The following is a 12038-nucleotide window of genomic DNA, read 5'->3' as shown; positions in this document are numbered from 1 at the left end:
CCGCTAGCGCTGCTTGTGGCCAACCTCACTAATCGGGCTGGATGTGCGCGTGTCTCTCTCTCTCTCCCCTTGCCTCCTCTGACCTCTTCCTCCTGCTGCTAACCCAATGGCCGCCCACCGCAGGGGGACAGCGCATTCGAAACGTCCTACGACTTCGTAAGCACCGCATGTCCTCGCTCTCGTCCGCCCGCTGTACCGTGAGTGTGGCGTTGCACGCCAACTGTGGATCGCGGCGACGATGATTGCTCACCGGGGCTGGGCAGGAGGCGCTCGGCGGAGCTCTTGACAAATGGGGCAGGCTGAAGCGATTTCTCCGGCCGTGCGAACGGAGGGACTCATCACGTGGCCGGGGCTTAGTGCTGTTCCCGAGTCACGAAAGAGCAGTCACTACGTGCTCAGGCTGGATTAAACCCGTTATTACTCCCCAGGGCGGGGCCTCGTCGATATGTTACGTTTTAACCTCAGCGATAGTGACCAAAAATAAGTCGACCCCGACCACGGGGTGAGGTACAGATTGGGCTGTGTGCTCGCGCTTAGGCTTGAGCAAGCGGCAGGTGTCTGTGATTCACCTCGCTCTAATCGCTGGCCTGCTGCCGAGGAGATACTGCGCGGCTTTGGACTACAACACTGTACGCGAGGGCTAGGCGTTTCATATTGCGTCCGCCCGCCATTTTATGACGCCACAAGTGGCAGAAAACGTGAAAGAAGGCGTGTTCAAAAAAGCAGCCAAAGAGTTTGCATCCATGAGACGGAGGCATGCGTGAGCAACTTTAATACCGCAATATCAACAGTCACCTGCAATTTGGTGATATTACGTTAAACTACTCGGAATATGCGCTTCGACGCATCGGCCCGTCCAAATCATTTGGAGACAGCGCTGTGAAAATCGCGGAGGCGTGTAATTTCTTTTTTTTTTTTTCATTTTACCTCACCTATTTAGCCTCCTGGGAATTTTTGGACAGGTAAGGCGCATACCACGTGGCAAATTATGCAGTTCCACTCTTGCCCGGGATGTTCTCTGCCCAAGTGCTTGCCCATTTTGTCAAAACAACGGCTCATTCTGACTTTACGTTCTAAAGAAACCGTAAATAGTGACAAACGGCGCAACAGAAGGCCGCAGATAAGTTTAGAACCGACGAAGTCACTCGGCCGCCATTCATCAGAGCCCCAGCCCGCGGGCCCTCCTGCCTTTCGCCCCGGCGCCACTCGAGCCGCCGCGATCGGAAATCGAACCGCTTCTTCACCGCGACAGGCTCACGCCCGATGGAGCTGTTCGGCTGCCTAAACGTACAAGTAAAAGGAAAGAAAAGAGAAAATCTCCCTTCTATTCCCAGGGCTCACTTTCACGAGAGTGGTATTAAGCGACATGAGCTGTCAGTGGCCTTAATGCACAACAAATGTGGTGGAAGTGTGCAAATAATCTGCTCGCTTCGTAGAAGAAGGTCAGTAGATGCGTCAGGCCCTCAATAAGTCTAGAAAATGGGGGCTGTGTAGCTTCAAAAGATGCCCCCGCTCTTTACTGCACTTGGCAATCATTGTTGGCGTTCAACACTTGCGCTTAGCTCACAAGGGAGGAGAGTTGCGACTTTGCGTGATATGGTGATACGCTATGCCGTGATCGCGAGAGTGCATTAGTTCCCATAGAGAAGTTTCTTGAATAACTGAATTTAATTTAAGATTTATTCCGCGACGAAAGAATGTTGCGAAGAGGCCAGGTAAAAACCTGTAAGAACAGCTTGAGAAGCCCTGATCCCCCAGCACACATGGCACCTTATTCCTTTAACATGTGCAAAAAAAATGTTATAACCCTGTTTAACGAAGGAAAAATGTGTCGTTAGAAAACAAAAACAAACGTATAACGAAGTCACCTTCAATCTTTTCTCTGCATCTCGGTGTGGTCGAAACCTGTGGTAAATTGGCCCTCGGCCGCGAACAGCCGTGAAATCACTTGTGCATGCTCATTGGCGCCTGTCGGTGTTGTGTCGCCGTGACGTCATCACGCATAACTAGAGTTCTTCATTCGTATTCACAGCGTGACGAAACGAAGCCACATCACGCAAGGAAGGACACTACTCTGTGATCTTTGTTTCGTCGCGCTGTCAACATGAATCCTAATCAATTCACCCAGTTTTCTGTTCTCTAGAGTGTAATACTGCTTTTAATGGTATAGCCAACGAGCAGCTTCAAGGTTGTTACTGCGAATGCGTTGTAACTTTGCCCATTTTGATGGAAGCTTAATCGGTTATAATGGGGCTTGTGACATTGCGTGCAAACACCGAAGCTTGCACATGCATTGGGTGCTTAACAATTGCAGTGCCTGAAATGCACCACAAGCAGGAAATTTTACATAGGAAAGCACGTTGGTCTTCATACAGATATTTTTTTTTCTGCGATACAGTTCCAAGAAATGCGTTTTGCACATCGGACCCCCCCCCCCCCCCCCCCTCCCCGATCGCCTTTCCTAGAGCTGCCCATACACCCGCTTTTGATACTCTTCATATATCATTATGAAGATGCGAATAATTGTCTAAAATACAGTGATTAATTTTATTGGTAAGCATTACAACATAATTTATGCTGCAGACTGTATGGTTTTTATCATATTTTAAGGGAAATTTGTGCCACAAGTCGTTTCCATGTTATCAAATTTTGTGGGGTAGCATATTGCCGCGAAACTGAGATATCAGTGGTCACGTGTTGCTGCACACCTTTTTGGTGTACAGGCAATGTTTCAGTTCCTTCTCAAAAAAAAAAAAAACTTCTAAAGCTTCGTTTGCCTTTACAGTAAGTTCCAACTTTCATGTAGCGAAAACAAAGCTTCAACAAAGTAACAGAATACAAGGCTAAAGTATCTCAATCTCATGTAAGGATAGAAAATATTAGACAGCAAAACTGAGGTTAGAGATGTTTATAACATGTGCCGTAAAGTGCTATTCAGACTAAAGTAATATATGTCCACTATTACAAGTATGCTAATAAAAGAATGAAGCCAATGTCACATCACAACTGCTCTCAACTGAGATGAAAAAACAAGCTTACAGGACAGCCACGCAATGGATGGACAGAGTGGGTAGAAAGCTGCACCATCACATGAGTACCACAACAGTGCCAACTAAGTGTGAGTGTTCACAAATCCCATACATAGCTCTAGCAACATTTGTGCCATGCTTTTACAATCCCAACGGCACTAGGCACACTTCTGTGGCTGCAAACTATGACAACACCTATACGCTAGCATTCCAATGCAAAATTAACTCGATGAATAGCTTCTCCCTTTGCAGGGTTAGAGAAGCTTGCCATACAACTTTCGAAGAACGCAGCACCCATGACACAAAGTTCTCGACTCTTTTTCCAGTGAGGAAATAACAATGAAGGAAGCTTGCACAATAGCTGAGGCTTCAAGAGGTGCTGTAGCGAAAACTGCACGAATACCGGCCACAAGCGTGACATTGTCATGTTAGCGCAAAATACTGCATTTTGCTGTGTCAATGCCAAAAATTCGTGCCAGCCGGAGGTGGACGTGGAGCGCTAAGCACGGCATGCTGCAGAAGACAATGCTTCGTTGCATCCTTGCTGAAGATGCCCGGTCCCACAGCACTGCTCACAGCAGTCCATTTGTGCCATGTGGCACACAGTCTTCTCTTGGCTTCTCTGGCGGCTCAGAGGGTTGCGGGCTCTGGGTCAAGGCAGCGGTGGCAGCCACTGCACCGGCAGCACAACAGGCATGGGGCCGCCAACAAGAGGAGGGGTGAGGCTAGCAGCAGCAGAAAGCCAAATCCAGCAAAGATGCCTACCACCTGGGTCCTGTGCCAGAGGACTGATGCCCGTGAGTGTCCCAGCTTGTTCTTGCATGGCCCTTTGTCATAGTGCCGCAACAGGAAGTCATCGTCGAGGGAGGCAAGGCAGAACCAGCAGAAGACGTGCCGGCAGTGTTTACACTTCATCTGGGCGCACCCTTCATCCCGCTCTATGGGGATGCGGCACCGCGGACAACGCTTGATCAGGCCAGACTCCTCGCCGGGAAGGTTGGCCAGCTCATCCTCGGAGAACTGTCTCCGGAACTCATCACAGGACTGGTACGCATGCCAGCGCTCCTTGCATGACGAGCAGAAAGTGAGCTTGCACTTGGCGCAGTGGACGGGCGAGGCCTCACACTCGCGCAGTGGTGGCAAGACACTGCAGATGCTTTCACAGCCCGGGCCAGGGCACCAAGTCTGGTTGGGGTCCATCTCCACGTCTCTGTTAAGCTTGCATCGGAGGTAGAGTTCTAAAACATCCCTCTCGACAAGCTTTTCAATCTCTGAAGACTCAAAGACACCTCCAGTTGGGCACTTGCCATCGGGGCATGGTATGTACGCATTGCCATCACGGATGCTGACGCTCAGGTACTGGCGTGTGCACTGGAGGCAGAAGTAGCATCCGCAGCGTGACATGCGGTACAGCGCCGACGAGGGCACCACGGTCAGGCAGAGGTGGCACAGCGCCAGCAGGGACCGCGGGGGATCCTCGCTGCTCCCGGGGACACCACCCTCGCCGGCCCCTGTGCCGAGCACGTCGTAGTCGCTGAGTGACCGCTGGGCCCTGTGGTGGGGCGGCTTGCAGCAGGCGCCCGAGTAGGTGTGCGACTTGGGCAGCGAGGCCAGCGGCACAGAGGTGGAGGATGAGGAGGAGGACGGGGCGGACTTGCGCTCCCGCGACCGGGGCACCAGCGAGCGGAGCAGGGAGCGCCGCTTCTCGGAGCGCGGCGGCTGCGCCATCGTGGAGGGGGGGCCTACCTCGGTTGCCGATGTCGTGCTCCCTCGGAGGCGAGACGCTTCTGCTGCTGACAACGGCCGGGAGAAGAAAGCATGCACTCCGGTGCTGCTGTTCCCGTGGGCGCTGCTCCGATCACGACCAGCAAGCAACACGATCGGCGCACAATCCCGACACGCACCAACGTGAAAGCAGAGCTGCCGTCTGTGGTCGTCCCCCGTGTACGCCGCACGACGTGTTCACGTGAAGCCCGGCTCCGATGATGCCGACGACGGAAAGCGCACACCGTCGCACGACTACTGCTACGACCGGACGCGCGCAGCTGATGACGCGGCCGCCCGCGCGTAGTAGTACCTACGTAAGTGCGCTCACAATACACACCCGTCCGCTCGCTGAACTGGATCAGGCTGCTCTGTCGACTCCTAGGGGGTGAGGGCGACAGGGACATCCGTTAGTACCTCCACCAGATGTCCCGTAGTGGTGACTGCAGTACGGCGAACAGGAAAACAACGAGAACGTCTTCGAAACGAAACTCTTTATTCGGGCTGACTTGCGCCCGCAAAGAACTGAATCACTCGGCGGCGGCGTAGCAACAAGCGTGCTCGGCGGTCGTCGAACAGAATGACCGCCGCTGTCGGCCGTGCTCTTTTTGTAGCTTTTAGCGAACCTTCGAGATAAAGCTTTAGAAGTTACTAGAACATTCTGGCGCAAACTAGAATCGGCTCCATCCGGATGCGATCAATCGAGATAATTCTAGGCACGTCTTGCGTCACAAACGAAGCGATAAAGCAGCGTGCCGGCAGCCTTGAAGCAGGAACAAATAAACACTACAAACAAACGCTACAAAGATTCGTGGCATTTGGTGGAGGTGCTGGGTAACCTTCCCGGCGAGGAGTCTGGCCTGATCAAGCGTTGTCCGCGGTGCCGCATCCCCATAGAGCGGGATGAAGGGTGCGACCAGATGATGTGTAAACGCTGCCGACACGTCTTCTGCTGGTACTGCCTTGCCTCCCTCGACGATGACTTCCTGTTGCGGCACTATGACAAAGGGCCATGCAAGAACAAGCTGGGACACTCACGGGCATCAGTCGCCTGGCACAGGACCCAGGTGGTAGGCATCTTTGCTGGGTTTGGCTTTCTGCTGCTGCTAGCCTCACCCCTCCTCTTGTTGGCGGCCCCATGCCTGTTGTGCTGCCGGTGCAGTGGCTGCCACCGCTGCCTTGACCCAGAGCCCGCAACCCTCTGAGCCGCCAGAGAAGCTACGTGACAATATGCTTTCCAGTACACCCAAAGTATCCAGTTAACCCGCTGTGAAGTACTAAGGTGTCATAACAAAACTTTAATTACTTGATTAATATTCGGGTCACTAGTGAATGTGCTTTCCGATTTATTTTAGTCTTCCCTTTTTAATTTCATGTAAGCCCGCCAACAACTGCCACAACTCGCTAACTTTCTTATATCACACTGACGTTGGTATGTGCAGTCCGCTTCCAAGGCACACGTAGTTCAGGCACCCAATAAATCGAGGTGCCTTCGACAGCGATTGCTCGCGACTCATATGTACAGACAGGCGCATTGCTATTCGTAATTGACAAATTGATTAGATGCATTAGCATAATGGTGGTACTTTTTTATATTTAAACCTGTACTTTAATCCACCTGACAAAATCAACTAGCTGTAAAGATGAGATTGGCATGACTGTCATATTTATTTTCGTAAGTTTGTGCTGACTGAGAACTGCGACAAAATGAAAATAAACGTCGCAAAATTCTTAATAGACCCGTTGTAACTAATTTTCTGTTTTTAGCTCGCTTTCTTTTTGCAGTCTGCATGAATGGTTTTGCGTGCATCTTCCGTTCCCAGCAACTCACCCAGCTATCTTGGTACCAATTCGCGAAAATCTTCGAGCAGTACATCTCGTACGCTCTATGAAATCTAGCGTGGAGTACTGAAATTTGCCCTTTACCACACTGTGCTACACATTCAGTTCGCTATTACAGGGCTCGCCTTTCAGTTTGCGGACGTTTGTAATCGCACCACGGAACGCCTTCACTTATAGTGAAGGAAAAACTTGCCTCCCAGAAATTTTGTCAGCTTCTCCAGCCTATTCGCTCACTGCTGGCTCACGGAGATTTCACACCTCTGACCCGAGTGGCACGCCACCCCAGTGATGCTCTGCGCAACTAACGATTGTATGAACTTACAGTTTGAAAGCGGAACTGACAAAAACACTCCTGTCACAACTTCGCCAGCCAAAATTTTAAGAGCTCGAAACCACGACTGTCAGTACAACCTCACGTTTAGAATGGCAACTCGCCAATCCTCCTCTGCCCTTCATTCGCTGCCAGAAAACAAATGTGCGCGTACTGCCAGCTCATATCGTGCATCCGCTTCCTTGCTGCTGCTACTTTTCTCTGTCCTTTGGCGTACGCACATTTATTCGTCACTATTTTATTATTCGTTGCCTGCTGTGCGTCTGCAGAATTCCGTAATATAGACGCAGCTCCTCAACTGCAATTTCTCCGCTCCGCTACAAAAGTCTGCGTATTTTGGCGCCGGTGTCACAACCGTACGATTTCATTCTTATGCATCGGCACTGTGGTGAGTTTAAAGAGACAAGAGTGCGGAGTAATGCTTCCCGAACAAACAGTTCTGATATGTGTCCGTAGATTAACTAATCACTGAATTCCCGCTAGAAAAAAAAAAAGGGCTGAACGCCCGTTGTTGACATCGAACGTTGGAAAGTTAGCATGGCCGACCGGCCACGTTAGTCAGGAAAAAAAAAAAAAAAACAGGGCCTGGATTCGCAGAGCCCCTTGAGCGTTCACAGTGGGCGCCTGTGACTTCCGTCGCTCACGGCAGCCAAAGCGGCGCCTGTGACTTCCGTCGCTCACGGCAGCCAAAGCGGCCCTCGCTGAGGTGCCGCGGCCACTCGCGAACCGATCTAGCGCGCGGTTTGGCCCTATAGCCTCATTCGCCTTAATACGGCGGCGGCAGGACTAACAGTGGTGGCCATCTCACACCCAGTGCCCCTGCTATAGGGCACTGGGAGGCACCGTTTACTGCCGTCACTGCTACAATGACATTTCGTTGTGAAACATTCGTGCACCCTTTCTCACAAATTTGTGAATTTCCTGGTGTTCATGTCGGAGCCGGTCAAGAACCAAGCCAGCTGAAGCGTGAATCATGAAGTTGCTTGCACGTAAAAACGGTTCATGGTTGGCCGGCGGCAGCTGCTTTTTAAAGACGGCCCCAAGTGCGCCCGCGCACAGCCCATTCAAGTACCGCTTTAACGCGCAAGCGGCTTTGGGAAGGCTGTGGCCCCAAACGCAGTGTGCAAGCTTATGAAGCGACAGAAGGTCGCGATCAACCCCCCCCCCCCCCCCCCCCCCACCCCCACCCCCTCATGCGTCGGCTTTTCTGAGCCCCAGCGAGGCGGCCAGAACGCCCGCCTTTTGTTGTTTCGTCCTGCCGCACTCGTAGATGCGGCGCTGATATCGTTTCATTGCTTCTGCCGCGCGAGTGCATCTTGCGTGCGTATTCTGAGCGGTCGAACTGATCGATGCGTTCTGATGACTCCGCAGGTCATCGGGCCGCCGGGTCCTCCAGGCCTACCGGTGGGTATCGCCCTTCTCATCGCAGCGCGAAGCCTCCTTGCACGAAGCCTTTTTTTTTCTTCTCCTGTTGTTCTTTCGTTCCTTGACGAAAACAGAGTGTTCGGCAAGTCGCAGAATCTACATAGTCGCAGGCGAAAGGATAGAGCCATAAAACTATATGTGCATGCTGACAAGAACGCTAAACAATGGGTGAAACACGTTACATTAGGCCGACACTATGCAATAGAAGGTGTTTTTATTAATTCGCAGCGCACGGCGCGGAGCAAGATTATATTTCTGCGTCCCGCAGACTGTTCCATCTGGTACGTACGCAGCGCCTGAGCAAGATACGAAGACCTGAACTAATTCAGCCTTCGCTGAGAGCCACAGCGCATGAAAGGAGGCAGCTGTAGAACTACGCATTTACTGAATGAATCCAACTCATAGCGGTGCGCCGAATGTCTGGATTGCTGACGAAGAGGTGTTTCGATATGCTGTCGAAATGAGTCACGAACGCCAGTACAAGCACGCTTATCGCTGGCGCTTCGCTGATAAGAGCGGTTGACTTTTTTTAGAGCTAGTTAAAGTGAAATGTAGCCCTTCTTTTGCTGAGCACCAAGCAAATACGTCGCGGACAGCACGAGTCGATATGAAGTTTTGTTTCGTGACCATTATTCAATTCTGAGTATCTAAATAATGTAGATACTCGCTAGCTCAGTGAACGCACTATGCTTCTCTCACTCTCTCTCTCTGTTTCTCTCTCTCATCGTGTTCTGCGGCAACTCTGACAAGCAAAAATTACCCTACATTGGACGCTCGTCGGACAAAGAGGGGACAAGGAAGAATTGCGCACGAAAAGAAGTACATGCGACGCCAAGCCGTGTGCGAAGCGACTGTTTGTTTTTGTTTTGTTTTTTCAACCAAATCGAAGACGGGCGAGGGGAAGCGAGCCCTGATCACGGGGCTTCAAAACACGCGAGCGACCATTTATCAAACACAATGCGCGTTTGTTTTCATTGGAAATCGACGTTGCGGAGCTTATCGGGAAAAAAAAAATAAAGAAGAGGGGGAGAGGAGGGAGGGGTTAAGGGTGGAAGGGAGAGAATTGTTAACGTCGTGGACGTTCATTACCTCTACCATCAGTCTAAGCCATATCTCATTTACTCGGGCGCAACCCAGTTTTTCTCTCGCATGCACCTTGTTTCTTTTTGTTTCGTCCGTTTTTCTCCCGGCGGGAATTTGTATTCCGCCCGAAAACAGCTTTCATCGCGAGTCTAAAACGGTATTCGTTTTCTGTAGTTTGTTGCCATGAATTTCGTAAGACATAATCTATAATACGAAGACCCGGCAACTTTGTGGCATCGATTAAGGTAGGTACGGTTCACTGTGGATGCGGAGATTGGAAACGGCGGGCCAGCTGCCGCGAATTCCGTTTCACTCGCTACTTGGCATGCCGACGCCCTGGAAACAAATACGCTTTTTTTACGTTTTCTTTTTTCTCTTTTCTAACGCGACTTTTGTTTTTCTAGGAGCAGCAACAAAGCATGGAGCATATTTGTAAACTTTTAAACAAATTGGCACCTCGGCATTTCCGCGGACGCAAATTCATACTCGCGTTAATTGTGCGCACTACATCTCGAAATAAACACTTCGAAAAACCATGAGTCACTACCCAGCGCGTCCAGTGCTGTTCAGAAGTACTCGGGCCACTTTGGGTGCCACCAGAAGATCTGCACCGAGATCAGCACTCGACCTCCGGCTGCTCTCATTGAGATTCGAGACATTTCACACGCTCAGGATAACCGCCCTTCTCACTACCTTCTGGAAGGGCACGATCTGGGGAAGAATGGGCCCAAGTGCAGGCATGCAAGGAGGCTGTTTTTTTTTCCTCCCGCACGTCGCACAAAATAGCTGGGTTAGTACTGATTTCGGCCTTGTCGACATTGAATGACAGATTAGAAATCTGAAACAATTCTTCGCCCCATGCTTTCAGCGAGCGCTCATTTTACCTGTGAGTGATAATTGTGCCAAGACAGAAAAAAGTTCGCTCCTCGATGGGTGAAATTTCTGATTTCTCATCGACGAGAAGTCGCGCACGAAGCGTGTGATGTCACGAATAGACAGTGACGTGGAAACTCTCTTGAGTAGTCGATTTCAAAATAGCAGAAATGCATCCGCAAAGGAAGAAGCTTTAACTCCGGGGCTTCGTCTATAGAACCACACCGATCTGTGACGTAGGCAAGATGGGGTGGCGCTGCTGTCATCTTTGGGGGTACTGGCTTGGATCGGGGCCCAAAGAAATACATGTAAACAAAAGTTTTTGAAGGGATTTTCTGGCTTCACACTGCACATATGAGATAACCTCTTCATTAACAATAGACCAGCATATCCCGGAACAAAGTGTGCAAGTATGAAACTTCATTTCAAAGCCGATGTATTTTTAAATCAGAACTTTCCCAAATTATGTTCTCATTTTTCAATGCACCTAAAGGCGACCGTTCGTGAACCACTGGCGAGTACTTTTAAAAATGGTACGCAATGTCATTTTGAAACTGATATATTTTTAAAACTTCACGAAAACTTGCCGCTGTAATGCCGGACATTCCCCCACAGCGTCTAGGCGCTCGGTCAGCTGGGTGGTTCTTCAAATTCCACACGCTTCTTGTGCAGTGCGACGTGCTCCTGCGTGCGCTATACTTTCTCGCAGACACAGGCGTTCAAACTAGACAGCCAAAGGAGCTCTAAATGGAAGGCACATCTCAAACGGCCCGCTAAGCGAACCACGCACTGTGCCAGACGACGGCGCAGACGGTACCGCCGGCCGCCTCCGACGACTGACTGCGAGCGCCTCCTGTGTTTGTAAACATGGGAAGGGAGAAATTGTTTCGATCGGCAGCCGCTCAACCGGTTTGCGCGAAACTTGCTGCACTTAAAAAAAAAAAAACACGTTAAAACACTGTGATTCTTAGCAGCTAAAGTTTAGTTCAGGCTCTCAGTGTTTGGTAAAGGACTTGCAAAATATCACGAACGCGGCTTCAAATAGTTATAGTGCGGAATGTTTTACCTAAGACGTTACACAATTTTAAAAAATAGACTTCTTAAGCTAAAAGAGCGCTTTTTTCGGCATAGCACTGTCAGCGGCGCAGCACATCAGAATACAGGTAAGACGTGCTAATTAGCAGGCTGGTTAACAAATATTGAATAGTTAACTTTTTAACTATTACTGTTAGGATCCTTAGTTTTTGATCCTTATTTACGATGGGCTACAGCCCATCGTAAATAACGTCCATATTAGCTTTTAGGCTTTAGAGAACGCGTTTGCATTCGGCGCTGTGGCCCAACAAACTTAGGCCATTTCGACGAGTTACGTGCACTGGAGAGTTCGCTTTGCATGCAAGCTTCTGGAAAACGCATGTATTTTGGGGCGATGCAGCCAGAATTTGTTGGGCCACAGCACCGAGGGTAACCGCGTTTTCGAAGTACTACAAACTGGTATAGATATTGCTTACGGTGGGCTACGTGCCTCTCAGCAATTAAGAAGCTTAACAGTGATAGTTAAAAGTTAATTATTCTATATCAGTTTACCAGCCTGCTAGTTCGCACTCCTCACCTGTATTCTGATGCGCTGCGCCGCTGACAATGCTATGCCGAAAAAAGCGCTCTTCTAAAACTTGCGTAAAGTCTTACGT

General features: G+C 50.2%; 1 protein-coding gene and 1 pseudogene across 18 annotated transcripts in view; one reads left to right on the top strand and one right to left on the bottom strand.

The window, feature by feature from the left end:
• Positions 1-12038, top strand: part of LOC149353166 (uncharacterized) — a 331688-nt gene that overhangs the window by 277155 nt on the left and 42495 nt on the right. For 11 of the 18 annotated variants that reach the window (XR_016290916.1, XR_016290918.1, XR_016290920.1 and 8 more), the window contains 2 exons: positions 124-156; positions 8338-8370. The exons of 1 other annotated variant lie outside the window; for it this stretch is intronic. Coding sequence is in view for 11 of the 17 variants with exons in the window: in XM_089582368.1 (XP_089438494.1) it covers positions 124-156; positions 8338-8370 (66 nt within the window). In the remaining 6 variants the exon portion in view is untranslated. The remainder of the gene's footprint in view (positions 1-123; positions 157-8337; positions 8371-12038) is intronic. 6 more of the 18 variants (XR_016290919.1, XR_016290917.1, XM_089582369.1 and 3 more) reach the window with 1 other exon arrangement.
• Positions 2534-5089, bottom strand: LOC149353167 (putative E3 ubiquitin-protein ligase RNF144A-A pseudogene; annotated as a pseudogene).

This window comes from Amblyomma mixtum, chromosome 3 (genome assembly GCF_055824585.1).
Source record: "Amblyomma mixtum isolate Tamu chromosome 3, ASM5582458v1, whole genome shotgun sequence".
NCBI lineage: Eukaryota > Metazoa > Arthropoda > Arachnida > Ixodida > Ixodidae > Amblyomma > Amblyomma mixtum.
The sequence above is the reverse complement of the archived record's forward strand: the minus strand, read 5'-3'. Positions and strand labels throughout refer to the sequence as shown.